Source organism: Paramormyrops kingsleyae, chromosome 14 (genome assembly GCF_048594095.1).
Source record: "Paramormyrops kingsleyae isolate MSU_618 chromosome 14, PKINGS_0.4, whole genome shotgun sequence".
Lineage (NCBI taxonomy): Eukaryota > Metazoa > Chordata > Actinopteri > Osteoglossiformes > Mormyridae > Paramormyrops > Paramormyrops kingsleyae.
This window is the reverse complement of record NC_132810.1, coordinates 6,549,718-6,574,926: the sequence shown is the minus strand read 5'-3', so window position 1 is coordinate 6,574,926 and position 25,209 is coordinate 6,549,718. Positions and strand designations below refer to the sequence as shown.

Genomic DNA, 25,209 nt, shown 5'->3' with positions numbered 1-25,209 from the left:
GCAGATCCAAGACCCGTTTATATAGGTTAATTCTAGGATTGGGGCTGGGAAATCTGATCACGGATCAGCATAGGAGCTCGCTGGTTTTAAAATGCTTACACTTCCAACTCTGCCTCGCGACCCTTTCAGAACTTGCAGCGACACAAATTTGGGTCGCAGCCCATGGGTTTGAGGATCGCTGGTCTAGTGGACCAGCATATTTGCCAGTAAGTGCAACATATCCCAGCAGGACAGAGTCTCCGTGTGGACGGTCAGGAGCTGGTACCACTACCAAGCTGAGAAGGGGGAACCGAGAGAGGGGGGGGGGGGGCAGCCGGAACCTGCAGGGAGAAGGGCTGAAAATAGAGAGGTCTGGGAACCTGAGATGGGCGAGTCCAAAACAGACCCCAACCTCACACCTGCATGGAGCAGCAAACTACCTAGCAGGGCGGCAGGTGGAACAAACCAGACACTAGGCCACAGGTGAGGGGACCACACAAAGAAAATCACCTACAAAAACTCAAAACCAGTTCAAATCCTAACTAGGAGGGCTGATAACTATTACCCTTGAGAAATGTGCTTAATTTGAACAGTTTCAATGACATCAAACAGTAGGAGAACAGGGAAAACGGTCTGGATAAAAACAGCCGTTGGGCCTAAAATAAGCCTGCAGCACAGTGTAGGGAAGGTGGGAGGCAGGACAGGACGGAACAGTGCCGGCCTTTCAATACTCGGGTCAGAGGTCCCTTCACTCCAGCCGCCCCCCCAGCCCTCCCCTTCCTCCCCTGACCTTGGAGTGGTGTTCGGTGAACGTGGATTATCAGCAGCCATTTGGGTCACACAGCAGGGCTGTGGGCGGTGGGGAGGGGTGGGGGGGCTAGGATGCCAGAGAGACACACTGAGGGCCAGTCTCTGGGGGTGCTTTTTAAGATATTAGCATCTACTTGACCCTGTAGTCTGTTAAACTTAACATTGGCTAGTCAAATACATTGCTGGTTACATTTTTTTTTAAACATACAGATACACCAACTATATAGCTATCAAGGAGCCAGCTTCAGTGCTGGAAGGCTGAACTGCCCATGTGAAATCACTCCGTGCTTCAGAAAACAGCAGCAAGACCCATCCTGGGAGGTTTAGTTAAATTCCTATGCTCTGTGTGCCCCCCCCCCCCCCGCCCCGCCTTGACTTGCTGAAGTAGCAGGGAGATATACAATCACTTGTATATCACTACCAGTGCTGCCAAACCCCGCAATAAAGTCTCACTTCAAAAGGGCATTCCTTGTTAAAAACCTGCTCCCCCACTACACTGCAGCCGCAGTGTTATTGTGAATTATGTCCACTGAACAGCCACACACCACACTGCCCTAAGTGCACACTGCAAGTTCAGCCCAGTGCGCAACTCCATCTACCTTCATATTTCATTACAGTGGCCAAGTAGCAGCTCTCTTAGCAAGAGACCATCTACATCAGGGGTGTCAAACTCCAGTCCTGGGGGGCCGGAGCCCTGTGTAGCTTAGTTCTTTCCCTGTTCCACCACAAATGATTCAGCTCAAGAGCTGTGTGGTACAGTAATTAGCACAAGGAGTTGAATCAGGTGTGTTAAATGAGGGGAAACCCAAAAACGTGCAGGGCTCTGGCCCCCCAGGACTGGAGTTGGGCACCCGTGATCTACATCCTCAATAAAGAGCAATTCAACCAGGGGAACCTGACTTAGCCCTTCTGCTGCCCTCCAAATGGCCTGTCCCTCATAGGCATCTGCTGGAGCCCCACTGTGAAAACCACTCCAGATCCAAGCCAGAAATAGAGCCAAAATCACATCACCATCCAAATGGCCTAGACCCTGGTCAACAGACACAGGCCCCTAAGCATAACATGAACCTGGAGACTGAGACAGCCTGAAGTGACAGCCATGCAGAGAACAGATGCAACTCAAGGCTGAACCACATGGATTATAATCTCATTAATGACAACAGTAGACACACTACAGGAAGTGGATCCTCTGATTACGGGAGGACAGCAAGGCTGGCAGTGCTGATGGCAGGGGGGCAGGGTAAGATCTGGTCAGGTTAGGCCAGTACCAGCACTGGGAGCATGGGCCAGCAATACAAAAGAGAACTGAGAATATGTGAGGCAAAAACACACACGACTGTCAACACTGGAAAAAGCCGGGCCAAGTATATGAAGCAAACAACGGCTCAATGTTGGCTTTCATTTGGCAAGAAGTGAGAAAGCGGACTGACATCCATTAGCGCATCCCTGAAACTGTCCTCAAGGATCAGGCCTCGGCGGCAGAGGGTGGAGTGCAGGCCGTTGAACACAGCGGGCACGTTGGAGGACCAGGAAAACCACCGGCCGGTATAACAAACACATCATTGGGGGCACCAACCCATCGCTGAAATATCAGTACAAGCCAATACGGGATGCTGTTGTGTTTCCCGTTATATACCGATTATAGAGCATCCCGGAGATACGCCGCCCCACATGACATGCCAGAAACCGAATGCTTTTATTGAAGGAGCAAATCACGGTGAAGCATTTTTTGGCTTTAACTGCAACACCCAAAGATTATCTCGTATATAAACAGACGAATATTTATACCAATGGCAATCCGGAGCTAAGCACAGAATGTGTCAGATCAGTGGGGCTGGGTCTACGGAGCTGCTGCCTTGAACAGACCGATACTGCTATTCCCACCCCTACAAGCCACCCAGTTCCTGTCCCCGCAACAAAAACACTAATATTTTGAAAGTTAAGTCTAAACTTACGATCGATCGGTGGTATTTTGCTACACTACGATCTGGGCATTACATAGCACGGACGATCAAGGTTCAAAGTTAATCGCCAATCGAGGCCCAAAGGGTCCGTCTGATTTCAGGAAACGTTACATTGTGTCCATCCAGTCTGACCACTTATATAATGTTTGTGTATTTTAGGAAGTGGGCGCAGGTCTCGGCTAAGCCCCCGTCCCACGGACTTACCCCATTCCAGAAATTCAGAGACGTTCTTCTCCCTCCGAAGGGGCGAGTTGCTGCACTCGTTATAAAGACAGATCAGGATATCCAGAAGCGTTTCCACACTCAGGAAACTTTCGCCCTTCTGGTGGCCGTCCAGCAGCAGCTGTTCCAGCCTCTTCAGCCTCACCTTCGCTGACATTTTCCTTGAATACAAGTCACCGCTCCCTCTCTTGGAGAAAAGGCACCCCGACAAATTCCTCCTCCACCTCTTCTCTCCTTCCTCCCCCTTCTCCCGCAAACACACAAAAAAAAGAAAAAATGGATTTATCTACCCGAGGTTTAGTGCTAAAGTCCCGGACTCCTCCAACTAGAATAAATCCGACATTTTGTTAAATTTCTGTTCTACGGCCCAGACTTTTTCGGGTCTGTTCCAGTCGCCACCATGTTCGCTTCCCTCTGATTCAGCGTCTAACCGGTCCCATTTGCTTTAATCCCAAACAAATCTCCACTTTCCACTTTGGAGAAATGGAGATCTCTTCGCTCGTTAGTTTCTTTCGTCGACCAATCGTTGAAGCTCCACCGGCTGCGAACAAGAATGATGGAAAAATATCCGGGGATCCCAAATTGCTGAGTTTCGTAGGGACCTTCAGCAACACCAGTTCCTTTTACAGCCACGGGAGCCACCTTTTTTTTCGGCCAACGCACGGAGCTTGGTGGTAGCAGCGTGGAATATGGCTGAAGTGCTGTCCAGCCCTATCTCTCTCACTCACACTCACTCACAGGGAATCCGGACCGGGAGCGCAGAGCCCCGCCCACACACCGGAAACGCTGCCGAGATCCATTACGTCATCGCCTGATTGACAGGCACCGGGAGACAACTGGCACTGACTTCATCCCTGAAAGACACCCGGCGCACGCACAAGCTGCTGTATCCGAAAAAAAATGGATCAAGTCATTAAAGATACCGATTCTTATTTTAAATGAGCACGAATGGAAAAATAAAAGTTTAGGAGTAGGGAGGACGCTGATGACTGCAAAACTGCCGGCGTGTATTGCTGTGTGTTAATGATCTGTTTCGCCGCAGGCAGAGCAGACGACAGCATTTTTCTTTCCTGTAATCATTATTAACCTGAGTAACAAAGGGTATTAGCATGTCGTTTTCCGATTTTCTGTGCTTAATTTGTGTGTTTAATAAGACTAACTTTTATGTGTTATGTATAGAAAGAAACTAAACGTATGTAATATTAGTATCGGCCCAGTGCAGTCATGCCTTGAAGCCAACAAACCTTTGTAGATATCCTTATCATGTGTGCTGTGCATGTCCCGGTTTAACGACTGAACAACTGATACGCTACATTGAAACCTATCTACAGCCCCCGCCCCAGACTCACTGAGTCACCCAGAGTAAATAAAAAGCAAGGAAACGAATCTGGCAGGCACACACAGGACCGCTGTGGTGTGCTGGATTATTCGTGTTTGGTCATGTGACAAACAGGATTTTCTGCTTGTTTACCTATGCATGTGTTGTTGGGGATGGACAGAATGGCGTGTGCAAAGGTTTGTCAGACAAAGTGTTGAGAGCAGGTATGAGGAAATGGAACCAGGTCAGACACTGGGCTTGGCGGCGTGGGACACGCAGTCGAATGGCACTGGTGAGACCCCACAATGCTGCCCCTTGAAGCCTCTCACTGGCCGCTGGGTAACTGCCACCCACTGAGAAAAGCATGTTTTGTCTAAACAGCAAGGGCGCACAATGTGTGCTTTGCTGTTCCTTCAGTCCACTGCTGAGCCAGTAGCTTGATTCATTGTGTCTCACATTGTCAGACTGCATCTGGGATGAAATCTCATCACCTGTGTCTGGAGCAACAGTCCGCTGTGGATTCAGGAGGCAACAGTTTGTGAGGATGACAAATCGAAGTGTGTCGCAACATTTCGCCCCTCCCTGCATTGTCTGCTTTTCTCCTGTAGGGCGGCAGCATTGTGTAATGACCCCTTTCTGGAACCTCACACCCCCCACAGCACGCTATGCACTTGTATAGTCGCACATATACACACAAAGGTATGTCATACTCTAGAGCTCTGAATCACAGACAGTTTGTGCAGTTTCTCATGCCAGTCAGGGTCTAAACCTCCAAATCCTCTGTAGCGGGAAGAAGGGTCCCAGGTCCTTGCCTGATGGCTGTGCTCCTCCCCTCCAGCTCTGCTTTCAGCTCTCTGTCATTGTCAAGGTCCTTTATTCAGGTTACGGAAGCAGAAAGTGGAACAGGGAAGCTTCCGGAACCGTCGCACAGCGCTGTGGCACTGCACACAGGCGAACTGGATTGACTGAGGCGAAGGAGACGGCAGGAGAGAGAGAGAGAGAGAGAAAGCGAGTGGGACAGGCTGAGGAGTGGACTTCGGATGTCAGAAGTGGGACAGTGTTAATGGATATTACTGACAGGGAGGCATAGGTAGGAAATACTGGTCCGGCAGTAAGACGGGACACCGATCGGATGCCTGAATCAGATCAAGGCAATGACAAGGTGGCTAAACGTCATTGGAGGGCGTGTGCCGGAGATCTCCGTCAGACCTGTAATCACGGTGCATTGATCTGCTGAAGTGTCTGCATGCCAGCTGTTAGGGGTCACTTCAAGCAGGCGGCCCTTGTTGACCCTCCTTGTCAGCAGAATAGTGCCTGCATTGATCTGTCCATTGTGGGGCCTCCTCACTCACTCACTCACTTCCTGTTTTGTCTGTTATGGTATACTTCGGAGTGAGTCCATTTTACGCCACTCTGGCAGCTCTAATTTCGCTTCTGAGGTTTTGTTTGTTGACTTTTTATATGCTGGTTTACATTGTACCCTGAGGTACTATTTGACTTTCAGAGTCAACATTGCATAGTTTAATAGTTTAGCTGTACCAAAGCTCCCAAATCCAGTCAACGAGTGGAAGGCCTTCTTTGGAAGCGATCTGTTGTCCGTTATCTCTGTTTACCATGCCTGAGTCCATCTGCCTTGCATCACGGTGTCCCTTGTCTTCTTATCAGGCTGGGCTGGACTTTGTAAATCCTTGCTGGGCTCCAGACCAGGGGAATAAGTGGCACGGGCCAGGGGTGGGACAGTTTGATGCTGCATGCTAACGCTCAGAGTCAGTAGACGTGCCGGCGTCGGCGATGGATTAGCAACGTTAGCTCACTAGGTAGGCGGCTGAGACTCTGTCGCTGAAGGAAAAAAAATTGAATCGGATATCCTTTGTTCTTAATGTCTTTATTATGCACTTACTTGCTAGACTTCCTTAACCAGAGGGACACGACTGAGCAGCATGAAACTCCTACATTCACAGAAATAGGACTGAATGCAAAACAGGTCATTGCAGAATGGCTTTCTCAGGAGTGCTGCACAGCAGAGCATGACATGAGTATTAATTAGGACATTGAGGTATGCGACGTACTGGGCCGCACAAAACATTCCGCTGATTTGCCGCCATTACATAAATTGGGTTGCCAGGTAATCGGACATCACAGCCTTATGACAACTGCAGTTCCCTTCAGCACCATCAAAATTTGGATTCATTGTTGTAGCATTTTCACACATTTTGGGTTCCGCACCACACCAAAACACAAGAAATGGGGCTGACCTTTAATTCCAAGCAGACAGCAGATAAACTCAGGAATCTAAAGAATGCTCCGATGAGTTTGAGGACAAACCTCGATCATTAACTTGTGATAAGAATGATAATATATTACAGCTATAAAATAATAATGACTGTTACATATTAATTTAGCAGAATGATTGCTCTATGTAAAGCATTACTGTAAATGCCTAGAACAAAATAATTCACATTAAAATGTATTCTATGTCTACCATCTACTGGTCAAATTGGTGAATTGCAGTCGTCGATGTAAAGTACAGTATATGCAACAGTTGTTGTTTTTCGATGTGTTGCTGCCCTCTAGCGGACAGTAACAGCCTATGTGTGAGCGGTGCCGTTTTTGTAGAGAGTATCTCGATTAAGCTCTACTCTGTCTATCACAGGAAATAATCGGCAAAACGGATTCAGAATTAACCAGTTTTAAATAAATCAAATCAAAAAGTTTTCTGTTTGCTCATGGGGGAGAATGGACCTTTCCCTAAATAAAGACATGATTTTGGTTACTCATGGAATTTTAGAGAGGTCAGATCCAATAGGCCAATTTATGACTAACTTTGGCTTGTGCACAGCGCATGGCAGGAAAATGGGGATAAAGTGTGATTAGTGGCACCAGTCAAGGCAAGAGGAAAACCAGGAATGGCTCTGGAACAACTGGGATTTATTGATAGTACACAAAACCACTGAGTGAACCTGCAGTCACACAATGTCATCAGCTACGTATGCACAGGAAACCAATCCCATATCAAAGATTCAGGTGTCCTCCTCAGACTGCCCTGTGTCCTGTGCACAGTCGCTGTGGTCTGCGCCACCTCCTGACACCCACTGCCCAACTACCAGGCACTGAGGACAGTGTGCAGGAGCTGTGCAGAGAGCCAGCTTTCCCAGCACAGCCTCCGCAACTCTGATAGACACTCTGTTATTAACTGCCGGAGCGAGGCAGACACTTGCCGCCGCGCGGCTGCCTTCGCTTCTCATTAGTTTTGCTCTGTCCCCCCGCGACCAGCTGAGGATGTGACCGCTAATCTGTCAAGGCGGTAAGAAATCATGCAGACAAGCCCCGCTTCCAAAAATACGTTGGGCAGAGGGAGGCATCGGTGCGGCTGGGGAACGGCGGTAAGCGCGGTGCGGAGGTGCCGCATAGCACGCCTTCGCCGCTCCTGGACCGCGGGGTCCATTAGACCAATTAGTCAGCCAAGCTGCGCTTAATACTGCGTCATGAACAATACAGCAGCATCAGACATAACAGCTTACGCATCTTCTAAGAGCTGCAAGCCCACGTAAGTAGACTAGGTGCTTCAGCACCAGGATTTCAGCAGAATACGGACGGTTTGGAACTGCTGCTTTCTGAGGAATACTGATTCACCAGACTGGTGTCGCAATGTAAAGCAAGAGTGCACATACATATTCATGGGTTGCCGACCCGCGTGTAGTTTTTATAAAAACATATGTGCTCTAGGTCCTACTTGGGGTGATGTTACCGTGATGAATACCTGATGGAAAAAATGGGCCAACATGAAACGCGTTCAGCTGGCCTCGTGCCAGTTACTTCCTTGTCTTAAAGCACAAACGCACGCCAGCCAATTAGAATCTGGTGACTTGTGCCCGACATAAAATAAAGCAAGACATTTAGTCTGCCCTTCTCCTTGTGTCATGAAGCCATTTTACTTTGATATATTTTCAAACGAAAATCAAGGATGTCCTGGCTAGGAGTGCCAAGGTGTGCTCTGAGCCAGTGTTGCCAAGTGGAATATTTCCTGACTGTCCTACTTTGTTTAATTGCTTGAAAAGTTCCCCTTGCCTCTCCCAGCCCTCTCTCTTGCTCTGCCACTACTGTAATCTGTCACACTGTTCCATTTTTAGCCCCAGACTGAGGGCCAAGTCAGTGCCTCACTCCAGTACAAATCGCACCGGTTCCTCCTACTGTCTCCAGGCAGGACCCTGAGCCCTGGTTTGTCCCAGTGAAGACAGCAGATTAAGCTGAGGTCAACGATTCTTCCATCAAAGCTGAAAATTCCGCTTGCAGTTTCAGGATGGTGAAGCACCGCAGCGACATGTCTGAGCTGTACTTAAATCTAGTGACTTACGGTTCGAGTTTGATGTCGGGGTTTGATGTTAGGATTTAATGATGACTGGGATTGCGTTTTCTCAGGAGCTGAGCTCTGTTTCTTCAGTGAGGGGCCTTATCGCTAATGTGGGAAATTATCAGATTTTGCTCGAACGTGCAATGAGAATGAGAGCTCCCTGAGCAAGCAGGCAGCTGTATCTGAACGTGTGCAGATGATATCAAAGCAATAATCAACTCTGCAGTAGAGGGGAACCCAGGGGATGCTCTGGGGCATGTGGAGATCAGACAGATGTGGCACCTGAGACTAGGAAAAAGGCTGAAGTTAAACTATTCATTCAGTTATCACTGCTCATGAATGATAAAGTGCCTTTCTGTACATGATGATATACATTAGATTATTTATTTGCGGAATGTAACATTTTATCCATTCTTGTATGATGTACTTCACATTATTGGCTGTTTATACAGTGACATAGGTATTAAAGCAATTCAGGTAACGCTCCCCGCAGCAGTGTTGATGCCAAGGGGGGGGGGGGCACCAAATGACTGCCTGTGCCCTCCCCCCCAAAAGATGCTAAAATATAATGATTAGAATAACTTGCTTTCTGTGGTGTGTTGCTCTTCAACTACTTATACCATTGACCCACCACTACGAAAAATGGCAGTAGTAACACTACTGCCCCCCCCCCCCCCCGAAAATCCTGGCCTGTCAGAGGTGTCTTCTGGCACTGACACACCCTGCAGCCAATGGCCCTCACAGCCCTACCGGTACTGCAGTGCTGACCCCTTTAATCCCGACTCGTCATAGTGGGTCGGTGCAGCTTGCCCAAGGTGACTCTAGGTCCTTCCAGGCACTCCTGACCACTAGTGTGGCCACTGGAATATAAGAGGTTTTACTGCATTTATAGTTTTGAAATAAAATCCCTCTTCTGATTCCCCATCCATCGCCCAAAAATAAAATTGTAAATAATGCCATATCCATCCAGCCATCCATTGATGCATCCATCCATAACTGCTTATGCAGTACATGGTCACGTTGAAGCCAGCCTATTACAGTCATGCAGCAAATTCAAAACACAGCAATGCATTCAGCAAATTAAAAAAAGACCAGTACGTTTCACTTGCATTTACGTGCTTCCTTTCAGTTAAAGTCGGTGTTCAGATGTCAGTGTTCAGATGACTTTCTGGACAGTGCGGGTCTGTGACACTTCTGGTGAAGGACTGATCAGACTCCTGCTGTCTTTATGACTTGTGATACACCATCTGTCCACTAGAGGGTTTTGTCAATCTTCTAGTGCAGGGTTATTCAACTCACGGTCCTCGAGGTCCAAGCACTGCTGGTTTTCCAGCCTTCGTTTACCTGTCAGTCAGGTGTAAAGCCTCTGACCAATCAGAATCAGTAATTATTAAACAACTACCTGGGAGAACTGAAAACTCAGCCTGGATTTGGAATCGAGGTCCAGAGTTGAAGAACCCTGTTCTAGTGATATGAGTAACTCTTGTATTAAACCCTACACTCCATCTCAAATATAGTACATCTTCACACAATAAACTTGGTGGAACATTTCTGAATAAAATTCGAAATCCCTTCCTTAATAAATCCGTCCATACATTTCCCTTAGCAGATCTTCATCAAGCTACAAAGCAATAATGTTTTTATTATTATTTAGCTCTGAATGATTATTTCTCCATTTCATCTGTAGTTACAGTTCTATGTTACTGTTAAAGTCGTAATCTGAGTCGGTCACAGCACAGTGTACATAGGCTGGTGAATATGGAATACGGAGGATCAGGGCATTGTGGGAAAATGAACAGGACAGGGCTCGTAGTGTGATAAAGGCCACCTGGACCCAATTATTTGGGTCTTATGCAGTAGTTTCTTGTAAATTGTTGGTGAAATCCCTGGAGTTGACATAACAGACTGTTTGTATTAGTATTTTGAGAAAGAAGGACAGATAGGAATGGTAGGAATGACCAGAGCCCCGGGTCAGTCTGTCATGTCAGGTAATCTAGAGCAGGACAGAGACAGAAGGGAATGGTGAAGTGTGGCATCGTCCTGCCCCATCACTGTGTCTGTCCTGTCTGTCAGATGATGAGGCTAAATTATGTAACGTTATCCCGCTAATAAGCACCAGCAATGGCAATTTTACACAAAAGTATATTGGTTATTGATCGAATTTTCCAATGCAGGAATATAGAGACGCATGGAAAAAATGTAATAATTGATGCATTAAAAGTAACTGAGGTACAAAAGTAATTCCATCTGCTCAATTTCTGCTCTGCTAATTATATCTCTTTTCTTTGCACTTCTGTATAACTTCCGTGTTAGTGCTGGTGCTTATGGTCAACCAATCAGCAAGCTTTCTCTGTATGTGCCTCCACACTAGTTTGTGTTTGAATAAAAATGACCTAGTCTAGAGTAGGTACTAAAAAAGTGCTCTGGAACTGCCTCTGAGGAACTACAGTCGGGAGGTACCTTTTGTTTTAAAACCAATGGCCTTTACAATTAAAGGTAAAACTGCCATTGGGAAAAGTAATGTTGTAAATAACGATGGGAAAAATAAATCTAGCATCGCTTTTGGGAAGAATTCCCTTTTAAGGTCTGCGCTCCTCCACATAACACCAATATAGTCTTTTCAACACCATGATGCGGTTGTCATGGGCATTGTGCTGGAGAGGGATGGCGTAAGCTCCAGTGGATTGTGGGCTTGATATTTTTTTCTCCTACTCTTGAGGTTTTTTTTTTTTGTGGAGGGGATGGTAACGGCATCGCTGAGTGGCACCTCGCTCCCTGTGGGCCGAAGGGTCTTCGTCAGCCCTACGCTGATTGGCCCACCCAGGAAACAACTGGCAGCGAGGCAAGCTGGCCGCATGTCCACTCGAGAAATGAATGTTAATGAAGCAGTGGGGGGGGGGGGGGGGGGGGGGGGGCTTGAATGAATCACAACAACAAATTCATCGGCGGAACACACAAAGACGACAACGACACCGCAAATTCTACAAAAGAGCAAATGCTACTGAACGGGGTAATGGAAAACACTACCTGTTTTTCAGAAGACCAGCAGCTCCAGCTACCTGACACACTGAGGGGCAGCTCAGGCCTGGCACCATGGCAGCCATGTTAGGTAGACGGTGCTGAAGGATCAACTTGTTTCAGTAGAAACAGATGCTGGTATTTCCAGCCTGGGGAACGTTAACAAACTCATGATCTGACATTGGCTTGACGTTGGCTTGACATTGGCTTGACGTTGGCTTGACATTGGCTTGACGTTGGCTTAAACGTATCATTGTTTATTCCCCCCACTTACTGTCGGCATCTTTACACGATTGAAAGTGAGGCCTTCACCTCTGCGCTCACCCGGGTTCTGTGCTTCTTGGTGTCAGTGCTGAGCTGGCACCCAGTGGTGACACTGTGACATCCTGCAAGACAGGCAACAGCCAGTGCCTTGCATTGTCCACGAGAGCCTTTTGTCCAAAACTTCACCACCACAAACAATATAATTGCCGGTGTGTCCTTTCAGAGACAGAAAGACAGATAACAGTGCACATCCAGAGAATGCTGATTCTCTATTTGATGCCAATTTAAGCAAAGCAACAACAAAAAAAAAAACCCTATTTCTGGTTTAGCCGTCAAGAACCTACCTTTGCTGCAATTTAGACTAAAGTGTAACGAACGCGGCAAGGTGTGGGGGAGTGTACGGTGGAGAAAAGGCACCAGCTGAGACTGTCGCTCGCTCGCTCACTCGCTCGCTCGGCTGACTCACAGGTAATAGGCGCTCGCTCCACTGCACCTGGGAGCCCCGACACCCCCCATCCCACACAGAAAGGGACCCTCATTTCAAGACCCACTCACCCATAATTACTACCCATGGGTTTAGGGTCCGGTCACCCAGGGAGGCGATGCGATCAGTGCTCTGCTTTCGACTCGGGTGCTGCGTCACCCTATGTTGAATTTAATTGCCCTAGCCTCACCCCTTGTCCTTCATCGCGGTGGAACATCTGAGAAATTCTAAAGAAGCCGATTGGTTAAAGATTTAGGGGCTGACGGTGTACATGTCAGAATGGGTGACGGTTCTGCGTCACCTCGGGGCATGAGTCACCGAGAGAGTGGAAAAATTTACTTGCCAAGTGCTGGAAGCTCGTCTTTTGCAATCCACAAGATGCAATTAATCTCCCGAAGGTGAGCAGTGGAATGGGTGTGGCCCATTCTATCCGGTTACCTTCGTGGTACTGGAGCTTTCTTGCCGTGACAAGACAGCCGAGAGCTAGCCAATCAGATGCAGACCTGGACCGCTGAGGCACATGGGCGGGGCTTCGTGGAGGTGCATAGCAGGCCCATTCTCTTCCCCTACATGCCCAGTTTCATCTTAAGCGCAAACATGATGAAAGGTGATCAGCCCCCAGGGTTTCTAGAGGTCACGAGTATGTGAGAGCTGGGAAGACTACCAGTGGGTCTGAGCTTACTGTATGACATCATGCTCAGAAAATACCTGCGTTCAGAAGGTGATGTGGAACGCCTCCAGCTTTTTCATCTCTACTCATTCTTATTCGTGTATCTGTCACTGTTCTCCTAGTCCCTGTAAGGGCTCCATCAAACACGATTTTAGCTTCACAAAACAACATTGAACTTTGATAGTGTTAAATAAAAAGAGGTGAACATATTATTAAAGTGCTGGTGGTTAGCCGCAGGGACCAGATTCCCAGTGCATCGCAGTGCTGAAAATACACCTGTAAGATGGACAGTATGTGTAAATAAAAGAAGGAAAGGTAATGAAACAGCACAAGGTGGCATGGAGCTGCGTGTCCGTGGGTGTGAGGCTGGAGTGAAGCGGACAGGGCATTGTGCAGGAGACCAAAATGCTGACACTCGGGCATGAAGGAAAGTGGACAAGACTGGTCGTCTTTGTGCTAAAAACTAGCTAGCCACGCCTCCACCTTCTCTGTTCCTTGTGATTTATAGTGCCATGATAATTGTACCACCCATAGCTCATGTCATAGCACATCTGCGGTGCCCACAAGACTTACTCACCCAACTGGAGACAGTTGCAATTGGGTGAAAATTCGAGGGAAAGAGGGAACACAAAATGAAACACACTGTGAGCTATACACCCTGAAGCAACCCAACAGAGACCCAGAAGGTCTTCAGAAAATGGACAACGACGCGGTGATGTCTTCTGCTGGATGGTTAGAAAATGAATAATGACCTCATAGGAAAGATCCGAATTGGGCTCGGAAATAAACACCAGCTAGACCTGGAACTTGGAATAAATGTTTGACAATTTCCATCCAGACCTAGGAAGCATCATCTTGTCAGGAAGGTTCGAACGAGTTACGTTTGATTTTCCTCGAGCAGTAAGTCAATCTGACTCAGTGGTTGTAACCAGATAAACGAGTATCTATTAAGGATTTATATATGGGTTCATGACTTATTCATAGGACTGAATACATCACTGGATCTTCCTTACCCCTGTGATGAACATGGAATAGCAGCTAACGACAGTCATTAAGTGAAGAGCTTCCACTGTAAGACCTACGGCAGCGTATCAAAGGACAGAGGCCTGGGCGGGATGTAGTCAGGCCTGCATCACCGCACCATTGCGCGATGTTGAAGAAAGACGGCGACTTGACACGCAACCTGGCTGCTTGCCTCAGAAGCTCCCTAACAGGGCTCTACCTTTTCAGGGGTCCTAAGCAAAGCTTTACTTGGGAGGCTCCCCTACCTAGACAATCATGTCGATCATTTCAGGCAAACAAGGTAGTTCGGGAGCCCAAGGCAACTGCCTGTTCTGCCTACAGCTAGAATCCTACTCCCTGACTCATCCCAGTTTGGGGCAGTCCATAGGCGATTCTTGCCCCTATTCAGGGGAGCTTCAGCCCCCGCTGTTTTTTGTCTCAGCCCCCCTGAAATATAATTTTTCCATTTAGCGATTCATCCTGTGTTTTTGTACATATTCCGTACCACCAGCTAGGCAATCAAAAGCCTCGCAGCAAATTTAATCATGGGTGGGAGTAATGTCCCGTATCTCTTCAAGAGGGCCCCCTAAGGGTGGAATGCTAGAATCGCCCCTGGAGCCACCCCACAAAGCCCAAAGACCAGCATTTAGGGATGCTGCCATCTGACAGCTGAGCAAAGTGTAGCTCTGGTGTAACTTGCATGCCACACGTTTCCAAAATTCCAAGTTGAAACTTTGTTTCTGAGATCTACTCAGAACAAAGAGTGGGAACCTCTAACAATCAATGTTATAAGCAATATCAAATATATAAAAAAATGTAAATACATTCTATAGACGAGGGGAAATTTGAGCTAATAATGACACCTATTAACCCCCCCAAAATCTTAATTCAAGCTTAAAAAAGTGAGATGCCAGCTGTTTATCCAGTATGAAGAAACATGACCCTAAAGAAGGTGGATCCGGGCTATTCGGAGTTATCAGGTAAGCGAGTGCAAAGTACTGACTATTACTGATACACTGGTTGCCCGTCTCTCATAACTGAACAAGCCCAGATTTGCAAAGGCTGTTTGACAAGACTGATACACCATTCCCAGGCACATGGATCTGACGGCCTACAACCTACCTTGTGAAATTTGCAGGCTGATGTGGAGCAGAACATGATATTTACATAAGATAGGTTTAGAAAACATGCTTGCCAAAAGTCAGCCTTTCGTAGAAAAATGTCTGCCATTTTGTTAAGATATTCTGCCCCCAGTCAGCTCTGCTCAAAAGCAGGGCCCTCATCTTACACTATAACACTGACAGTCCAGATGTCATGTTAGAAACATCATTCAACCTATTTTAAAGTAAAGTCTCGCTACAACACTTATGTGTGCCACTCAAACCAGGATAAAAATATAAGGTATTAAGCTATTCCTCTATCTTAAAAGCATTTCACATTATGAAAGGTATGCCTTTGTTGGATATCTGAAAACTGGTCAGGTTACAAATTATATCGTCATTGTAATTAGGCCTACAATTAATTACATTTGATATGGCGTGGAAATACGTTTTCTGTTAAACGTGAGAATCTCGCTAACAAACCAAAACTCATGAATAATTATATCTAATACCTCTGTCGAAATATACAAACTATACAAAAGAGCAGATTTTATTCTGAGAAATCAAAACAATGCAAACGGTCACCATTTCTTTATGTTAATTAGCCCTCATAAAAACACAGTGGGGAGGAGACAGCTTTACTCAATGGCCGAATGCATGCAGTGCACATCGTTATTAGTCGTCGTTCCAAACAAGTATTTCAAATAGGGCGATTTTTTACCCGGAAAGGGCGAGCGTTTTGCGCTGTTCGTCGATGGATCAGGTGTGCTGTAAAAAAAGAGCAATAGCTCCATCTGTCTGCATTCCCTTCTTCTGTTCCTTCTTCATGCCAGCTCTCTCTCTCTCGCTCTCGCTCGCTCGCTCGCTCTCTCTCCCCCGCTTCTCCCCACTTAACAACATTTGGAAGCTCACCTTACGCCGCCATCCGAGCACATCAGGGAAGCGCTTGGGATCGGAAAGACCGGCACTTTAGAATCGTGCCTGGCGACAGACGGCTCGGGTCTTTCCCTGGAATACTGCTTGTTAGTGGGAAGAGCAGGATTAACGTAAATAAGAGAGGTAAGCCACTGAGTTCGCGGGCAGTATTTTAACGCGCCTATCCTAAGAGTAATCTGAAGTTCGATTTGCGATGACTTTCAGACACAGAAATCTTATGAATTCGTTCTGAGAATATAGTAATTAATCGGGCGCAAGTAATATTCAGTTTATTGCTAAGAAAAACAAAATGACCATCTCTGAGTGAACTTCTCAGCACAATCCATCGTTAATAATAAATCCAGGAGTGACAGTGCGATGTGCGAAATAGCCTATTTAAATAATTATTATCCAGGATGATTAATAATTCCTCTGAATAAAAGATAAATATTGATAACGCATTATTTTTTAAATCATATTTTGCTACCGTGTTTCAAATTGAGACGGCATTCTTAAACCTAAATATTAAGCTATAAAACTACATAATGATTATCGTCGCGCTTAGTGGGCCGATGACAATTACATTAAAGTGCGTGCCGAATTGCGATAACGCTTACTGTTACTGTGTCTTATTACGTTGTCCTATCACTTAATTAACGATACTTCTTCACCATAACATTCATTCCTGTGGTCCTCTTCGGTTTTGCACAGTACTTGGCACAAACCGTGCGAACTCCTTGAAGATATTAAGTGTGGATTTTTTTAAATTGTTGCTCTTAATCACAGACAGATCAAAGGTATATCTGTATTTTTACGCATTATTCTTTTATTTGCTCTTGATACCAGTACATAGAACCTTTTGTTTAATGTGAAAGAACGCATTAATGTATTGCATTTTAAGCTTCTGCAATTACCCACTCCAGTGTAAACGCAGCCCGAAGAACGGATCAAATCTGAGCTTTGATAAAAGTCAGTTTTGTTCAAGTTCTGTGGTGCCAAATTTAAGGTGGAGGCTGGTGATGGCAAAAGGAACATCAAATACAGCAATATCAGGAATGGTTCATGCTGTTCATTAAAATTCATCTTTGATCCATCTTAGAGCATTGGGTATGTGTGTGTGCTCAGGGAGGTCATCCATTACTCTACAGAGAACCAGAACAGTTTATCCCTTTAAGACTCTCCTTCTAAGACCATTTCACCAAATTGGAAACACTGCCCTGCTTAGATTGGAGCGCCGAAGCCTATTTTATGCGTGAATATGGAACTGGTCCAGTCGGAGGGTAATATGACAAAGACCCGTCTTTAGACTGATGCAAAACAAAAAATGATCTCATGAATATAGGAGGTGGCCAGATCAGGTTGAGTTTTCGCATGTCTGCCGCGGGCATGTTTCTGTGCCGGAGGAAGATCATGTTAGGGCCCGGCTTTCATCGCCTGCTCCAAGCAACTGGACTCGTCGAGAGAAGATAATGGGGTGGAATCCCAGGAGTGGCACTGGTGCCATGTCCTTGAGCAAAGCTGCTTTTGCTATGGATGCTGGGTAAATACCCAGCAACTATACCAGCTTCTTTGGAGCCTATGTTTGCTCGCAGCCTTTTAGGACACAGGAGGAACCACCTACAGGGGAGGCACCCCCAAGGCACCCGAACCCCCTTCGGTTCCCCGTCTGGAAAGCGGCAGGGCGGTTCCGGCTTCTTACTGTTGCTTAAACATCTCATTAATTTAGATGATCACCATTAAATCCCTGCTTGTGTATGGCATGGTGGGGGTGTACTGTATGTGTGAGTGTGCAGTGGAAGCTGGGTTCCGGGTTTTTTCCAGTGTACCCACACAACGAATAGAGGCAGTGCCCTCACTGTAAAGGAGACATGGCAGGCATCTGTGGGAGATGAAGGGCCCTCTATATAGACGCACATACGCAGGGTTCTTCAACTCTGGACCTCGACTCCAAATCCAGGCCGTGTTTTCAGTTCTCCCAGGTAGTTGTTTAATAATTACTGATTCTGATTGGTCAGAGGCTTCACACCTGACTGACAGGTAAAGGAAGGCTGGAAAACCAGCAGTGCTCGGACCTCAAGGACTGTGACTTGAATAACCCTGTCATAGACCTACCAGCCCTGTTCCGTCCTGGGGGGCCCTCTCTGCCAGGAGCCCTTCTGGGTGTCAACTCGAAGGTCTGCGTACACGCATTTCACCACGCAACGTGTTCCGTCAGGAGACACTGGTGCACCAAACAGGCGCAGAGTTTTAATTTCTCAGCCAGGTCTCCAGAAAGCTTCCCCATGCACGTACGTGTGTTAACATTCAATATTTTTTGCATTTTTTTCCAGAATCACTTACAAAATGAACAATATTTATGTCATATGCTTTCAGCTCTCATGAAATATATACCTATATGAAATTCTGTATATATATTTTGAACATGTTAATGGTTTTATCCTTGTACATTCATTCATGATCATGTCTGCAGAGTTTTTTTTCTCCAGAAGCATCCTTGGTAAAGTGCTCTATTACAATGCTCCTCCCACGACTTTTATCTGCAAGTAAAAAAAAATGGACCCTTCTGTAGTTCTATTCAAGCCTTCCACTGATCTCAGCTCACTCACTGCGACAGCTCTCACTCTGCCGCATGACAGCCCGGTGTAATTCGGGAAGCGGGTCCACGAGTAGCAGGACACCCCCGGGGCGTTCGGCTGTCTGAAATGGACAAGATCAGAGTTCTGAAGTTGGCAGGGGAGAATCTGACACCAGTGTGCCGTTTTAGTTTCTTCATTGCAATTGATCCATAATACGGACCAAATAACTGACAGCAGCAACCGACGCGACTGTCCTCTTGACACTGTGATGTGCACCGTTCTAACAATCAAAGGCATTCTGCTTTGACTGCCTGTTTCCATGGCAACTCAAAGGAACCACATTTGTGTTCTGATGGAGGGTCATTCGGGAGTCTCGCCAGGGAACTCCCAGTCCAACTACTGCACTTGCACTGGGCTACACAGAGTAATACATTAATCTTTATCGTGACCCCAACTCTGGAAAAAGCAGCTGGTATGTCTCATTATGGGCAAGAGACTCCAGGACTTTAGAGATACGGGTCAATTGGATTGGCTGAGGCCCTGTCTCAGTGGTCCGTTTTCAGCCTTCGGTGCTGGATAAGTCTGCCTTAGAAAAGCACCAGAGTGACTCTCTGAGGACAACAGGTATTACTGATGAACCACAATGCCGATGGTCACAGCAAAGCATTAGCAACAGACTTCAGAGTCAAGGAGCCTTCCCAGATAGGAAGTGGTGTAGCACTTGAAAATGATATGCAACCTCAAAGGCAAGTAAGATTTATTCCAATACAAGAACCAGTGTGGATTGTTAGAAATGCCCTTCTGAACCTTTGAGAGTGGGAGTCTCGCCACTACTGTTCTGTAGATAAATGCCCTGCTCGAGTTCTCAGCCTTGGTGGTCTGATCTAACGTCCACGTGAGGTATCGCATGAGAGTGGAACGGACGCACGAGACAGCCTGGGAGTTAAAGGCAGATAAAAAATATTTTGAATTTCCCATTCGAAACACTTTCTTCATCAAGAGCCCAGTCTGAAATCAGAGGAGGAACTTATTGGTTGTTCACCCTAGTAAGGATAGGTATGCTTGTCTTTTTCCATGTCAAGACAAAACAGGCAAGCACTGACAGAAATGCAATTAGAAGCTTGTGAGCAGTTTTGATGGAATGTTCTAGAAGTGATTTTCTTCACTGCATTTGCCACCCTTAGCGTGACTCTTGCATGTGGGGGCAGAATGACTGATGTGACACATTGAAAGGCATTATAGAGGAACAGAGTGACCCACACCACAATCACGTCTCAGTGTGAATTCGTCTCTCTTGCCTCATATTTTGAAATTAAATCAATTGCCATTTTAGGCTTGATTTGCCAGAACCTCTCGATGATGATGCCTTTCTGTTATCTTTGTTTTGTGCTGAAGTAAATTATTTAATTTAATGCCTATTATGAATCTTGAACAAGCCTCCTTTGTTTCAGAGAGGTTTCACTGCACCATCATGAAAATCGGGATGCTGTGTATTTCCATGAAATGAATTAGATGCAGTGTTATTTTGAGAGATACAAGGACACTACTTTCGGTTTGGATTATCTCTGGAGCTGCAGAAGAAGAAGGGATCCTCCATCTTAAAAATGGGCAACATATTGCTGCCATTAAAGCGGCGGAAACTTAGATGATGATGTGAAAAAGAGCGAGTGCTGTTATAGTCTCAGGTGACAGTGACACTGCTGCTCAGTACAGCAAGAACTTCCATTTAGCCAGTTTCCCATGAAGTTCTTCAGAGGTACTAAGATTTTCATATGGCTTCAACCAGTTAAGACTAATTCCCATAGGTCACATTGCTGGAAGGGTCCCTGAGGGCAGGATACTGTACCATTTACTGTCAGTTATTAACCGGCAAAACTGAGGCCATGACATGAGTAAGAGGAAAGCAGTTACTAGCACATTCGACTGCTATAAGGGGATCTCGCGTCTGCAGCTAACCGCTAACAGGAAGTCTATGCTATCTCACTGCGTTGCACTTAATCAGTGGGTGAAAATGCTAATGCAAAAGGTTGGTGGCTGAGATTCTGAATTACATGGCCTGTGAAAGGTGCAATTTCCATAAATGTGCCCTGTCACTCAGAAGAGTGGCACAGGGGTTGTCCATACCTTATCAGCTCAGGCATGGGTGTGCATCTCTGCAGGATGACACAGGTCATGAACACTTGTGAGCCGGGCATGGCAGACTTCAGCGGCGGCAGCACCTCAGAGGACCAAGCCATGTCGTTCCAGGTTGGTTTACACGCACCTACACACCAGAACACACACACCGAAGTTTACAGCATGATCATTTCTCATAAACTGTACTCCCGGCGATACATACACAAGCACAAATACACAGAAACGTACAAAAAAAAGAAACATGAACGCTCACTGGTATTCCTGTCTTTGTGAGGACAATCCATATCTTTATTTAACAAACTCAGAAATAGATGATGTGTTGTTTTATGAATATAACCCCATAATGTCTATATTCAAGCTTGTTATCTATGCAGACATCGATCCTTGCACATAGTCCAATCGTCAGATACACACGACGCATCTGTTCACATAAACTCCGTCTCAAGGTTTGTGGTAAAATCACACTTCTAAAGCCATCCGGAACAATCCGGAAGATACTGCTCACTTTTGTGCCCCACAAATCGCTGACAGGGAGATGAAGGCTCTTCCAGTGATTACATCTGGATTCCCAAGCTTCTTTTCCTCTTGTATGCAGAGGTTGGAGGCTTTTCTTCACTGGTATCGTTTCAGACACATTGCAGGGGGGCGCAAAGCACAGCTAGGAATGGAAAGGTCATGATTTGTTAGACCATTCCTCGCCACCCTTGATCAGCCTGGCAAGCTGGTCTTTTCAGCCGAGCTTGGTGGTCCCGTTTCTGCAGGGCGATGTCAGATCTACAGTAGCCCCCGCCATATTACCGCAAATGTCTTCTCCAGCAGTCTCATCCGTACCCCTCCCTTCTCATTGGAGTGGCTTTAGAAATTAAGAGTGAACTTCATTACTCATATCCCATCACCCAGCTTCTTGCTCTCCTAAATTAAATCCTATTATCTCAAGCAAATTTGTGCACAATGTGAGATGCATGTGGAGATCCTTTGTACCTTTACTGCCTTACTGCTGGTGGGGAGATCAAACCTGGTCAGGTCTTTTTGCCAAACATATAGTATATACTTGATATTCATCCCCCCACCCCCAATCATCCACACTAATTGACATAAAAAATACACACTGCTAAATGATAACCCTGTGTTTTAGAGCAATGTTTCCTATTCTCCTGCCTAGGTCTTCCCAGACTCTCACGACCGCTACCCCAAGCTGTCCAAGAGGCTGCCCTCCATTGTAGTAGAGCCCACCGAGGGGGGGGAGGTGGAGAGCGGGGAGCTCCGCTGGCCCCCTGATGACCTGACGCCCACTGAGGTGCCCAGTGAGAGCTCAGCCTTGCCTCCTGTGCACAGCCAGACCACAGGTATGAAAATGTCACGGGCTGGAGCAGCGTTCCTCAACCCGGTCCTCAGGGAACAAAAACCAGGAGCGTCTGAGGGTCCCCAAGGGCCAGATTGAGAAACACTGCCCTGGAGGATTCTGAAGGTTCATGCCCGTACCGGAAAGACAGGCACATGTGAAGGTCACAAACCAAAAAGAATCAAGCAAACAAAAAAACAAAACCGAGAATTTGCACGTGGTAAGAAATTTAGCTCTTAGGTTCTATGTTTATTCACAAATTTAGCTCTTAGGTTCTATGTTTATTCACAAATTTAGCTCTTAGGTTCTATGTTTATTCACACAGGAAAGTAGGCTATCTGACTTGTGTTATACTGGAAATAGATAGTCCATTGGTTGCTAGGACCCTGGCCTGGAACCTGTAAAGTGATTTGTCTTCTAGGTAAACACCTGTTCGCACTGGCATGTAGCCATCTTACCAGGTGCCTGCTGAGGTTCTTGGCTCTTGCAAGGCTCCCAGTCGTAGATGTAGCTTCAAACCTGATTCTGTCCCAGATGTGTCTCTCTAGCCTTTCAGTATTTGAGGTCGACTCTTCCTTTCACACTCAAAACCTACATCCATTTTAACCCAAGTCTGGGGCCTAGCGCTCCTTTCCCAGTTGCAGTGGAAACCATCTCTTCCATATTCGCCTCTATACATTATTAATTTGTTCGTCACATGGTCTCCAATCCCCAGGTGACTCAGAATATTCGCAAAATGTCAGTTACTTTGCTTCTGAGTATGAGAGCAGTACCCCTACAGAGATTTGAATCAGAACGCTCTTTCCCCTGAAGTCTAGCACAATAACAGTGCCTCTACATTTTCCATACTGTTGCCATGGTCAGTTGCTATGCTGTTGTCATGGTCAGACCTATTATTCTATGGAGGAGCCAGAATAAATTAGACTACCGAAATTTCTAATGTAATTTAGGAGTTAAGACAACCCCCCCACAGAAAAAGCTACAATTAGCCTAATGTTTTGTTCAAGTACCTGGAAAACCTAGCAGCTGTGACCCTGCCCAAGTTACTTAAGGGATCTAAAATAAATAATTTAAGTCTAAAAATAACTAAACAATATTAGAGAAGCAGTAGTGTCAACTGCTTGTCTAAGCCAAGCTGCAGACCTGGAAGCATCCATATGCACAGGTAGGGAACCCCCACCCACTTTGGGTCCATGTGAGTGGCATCACCGGACTTGTCTTTCTTCAGAGGAAAAGCTGGGTCTGGACAGTGAGGACAGCCTGGAGATGGGGACAGCCATAGGTGGGGACTCCAACTGAAAGACCCCGGTCAGCACCACTTCAGCTTTCACTGTGAACACTTCCAGACAAAGAGGAGCATGGAACAGAGGATGTTCTAGGAGGGACTGTCCCACCTGTCTACACCTGGCTTGGAAACCTATCGACTGACCCCAGTTTGGACACACCTCTGTGAAACTGACTCAGATAGATATGTGCCAAACTCTGGTGGTAGCTACAGTACTTTGTATAAGCATTGTTTGGTTAAGTGTTTAAGTACAGATACCCAAACAACCCTTTCAGATCTTTAGTATCTTCTTTGGTTGAATTTTGTTCACACATATAATGGAACAGGTAGAGTTGTGTGCGTGCGTGTGTCTCGTTAATGTTTTTGAAATAGCCATCTTCAGTCTCGATCTAGAACATTCTGGGTTCTCAATCTTGAGTATTCCAGTAAGTCAACCTGTGTCCTCGATGAGTGTGTGTGCGGATGTATGCCTGGCGCATATTTTGTTGTTGGTCCATGATATCCGTTCATTGTTGTTTGCGAAGAAGACACTGCCACTTTGTATATATCAGAGTTTTCATAAGCAGTATTTCAATTATTGCTTTCCCTCATTAGAAAATAAGACTTTCGGCTCGTGAGGATGGCAGGCCTCTAATGATTAGACGTACCACAACCAGAGAGCGAAGACTCATAGTTCCCTTGTTGAAAACATACGGTTCTTCCATTGACCTTAATATGTTTTGTCATCCGTGTGTTGCCACCTCCATAAATGTGAGTGCTTGTCAGTACAATAGGTACTGGGAATAGGTGTCCTGCACCACTTCTTTTTATAGACTGCATATCAGTCCTGACACTGAAGCGAGGCATTTTCTGGACAAGAAATCCACTCCCAGATGCATTAGTTTCTCCAAGTGGGAATAGCTTCTTGTTATTCCCTTCTTGTGGAACTTCCTGTCCATAAAAGATCCGTCTTTCTTATTGTCAGTCTGCATGTTTCTCACAGATCACCGCTCCAGAACCTCCTGTTTCCAAGCCTTATTGGACACAGACTCCCATCGCAATATGTCCTCCATGGTGTTGAGGCTTGAGTCGTGTGCCTTTTGTTTCTGTGTGTGTGAGTTAGGGTTAGAATATGACAGGACAATAACTTACACTAGTAACTACGTCCATTTGATTACTTAAGTAATAATACCTTTTCCTCTTTGTATTATAGGAAAACAGTTTAAATGTGCATAATATGATTATACTTAGAGGTCTATTTGATTTAGGATAAATGTGCACTTTGCTCAATTGCTGAAATTATATTAGAAGATATTTTTTATTTTGAATTACATGCATAAAGGTTATGGATCAGTAGGACTTGTATGAAAGCCCACCTCGGTTTCTGTATATGTTGCTATAAAGGTAATTGCAAGTTTATAATAAACTCTAGTGTTGATTAGAAAGGAGGGACTTCTGTTTATTATGAGACTGAATCAAAGGGGGAGTCTCCACTCTATCTAATTTTGTGCTTATTTATTGAGTTGGGATGAGCACACTGGTTGCCTTTTTGTCCCGTCACATGTAGAATGTTAGGCTGCAATATTCTTCCCAATAGCTGACAATCAACCTTTCTTCTATAGGTTGGACTCCATCACCTTGATTCACGTGTTTATGGTTAGCACATTCAATAGTATTGTACCTTTCACTGAAAAGGCAAGGTGAAAAAAAATCATCGATGGGACGGCCTTTTCTTAGGACAGAAATACAGGAAGGATGACCCCAAAGATGTGGGGCAAGAAGAAATGCCAGCTG

At 46.0% G+C, this 25,209-nt stretch overlaps 2 protein-coding genes across 7 annotated transcripts in view; one reads left to right on the top strand and one right to left on the bottom strand.

Annotated features, from left to right (window-relative positions):
• Positions 1 to 3,758, bottom strand: part of cdc42bpb (CDC42 binding protein kinase beta (DMPK-like)) — a 46,786-nt gene extending 43,028 nt beyond the window's left edge. For 3 of the 5 annotated variants that reach the window (XM_023800719.2, XM_023800722.2, XM_023800720.2), the window contains exon 1: positions 2,958 to 3,758. In XM_023800719.2, the coding sequence (XP_023656487.2) occupies positions 2,958 to 3,132 (175 nt within the window). In that variant the 5' untranslated portion in view covers positions 3,133 to 3,758. The remainder of the gene's footprint in view (positions 1 to 2,957) is intronic. The other 2 variants (XM_023800724.2, XM_023800723.2) reach the window with 2 other exon arrangements.
• A 3,977-nt stretch (positions 3,759 to 7,735) lies between these two features.
• Positions 7,736 to 24,860, top strand: LOC111838102 (protein LBH). Of its 2 annotated transcripts, none has more exons than XM_023800708.2 (4): positions 7,736 to 7,840; positions 20,833 to 20,920; positions 21,972 to 22,155; positions 23,380 to 24,860. In XM_023800708.2, the coding sequence occupies exons 1-4, from the start codon at positions 7,779 to 7,781 to the stop codon at positions 23,448 to 23,450; spliced, it is 405 nt and encodes a 134-aa protein (XP_023656476.1). In that variant the 5' UTR covers positions 7,736 to 7,778; the 3' UTR covers positions 23,451 to 24,860. The 2 variants fall into 2 exon arrangements, with proteins under 2 accessions (XP_023656476.1, XP_023656477.1); XM_023800709.2 differs by lacking the exon at positions 7,736 to 7,840 and adding an exon at positions 15,897 to 16,241.
• Positions 24,861 to 25,209: the final 349 nt, after the last annotated feature.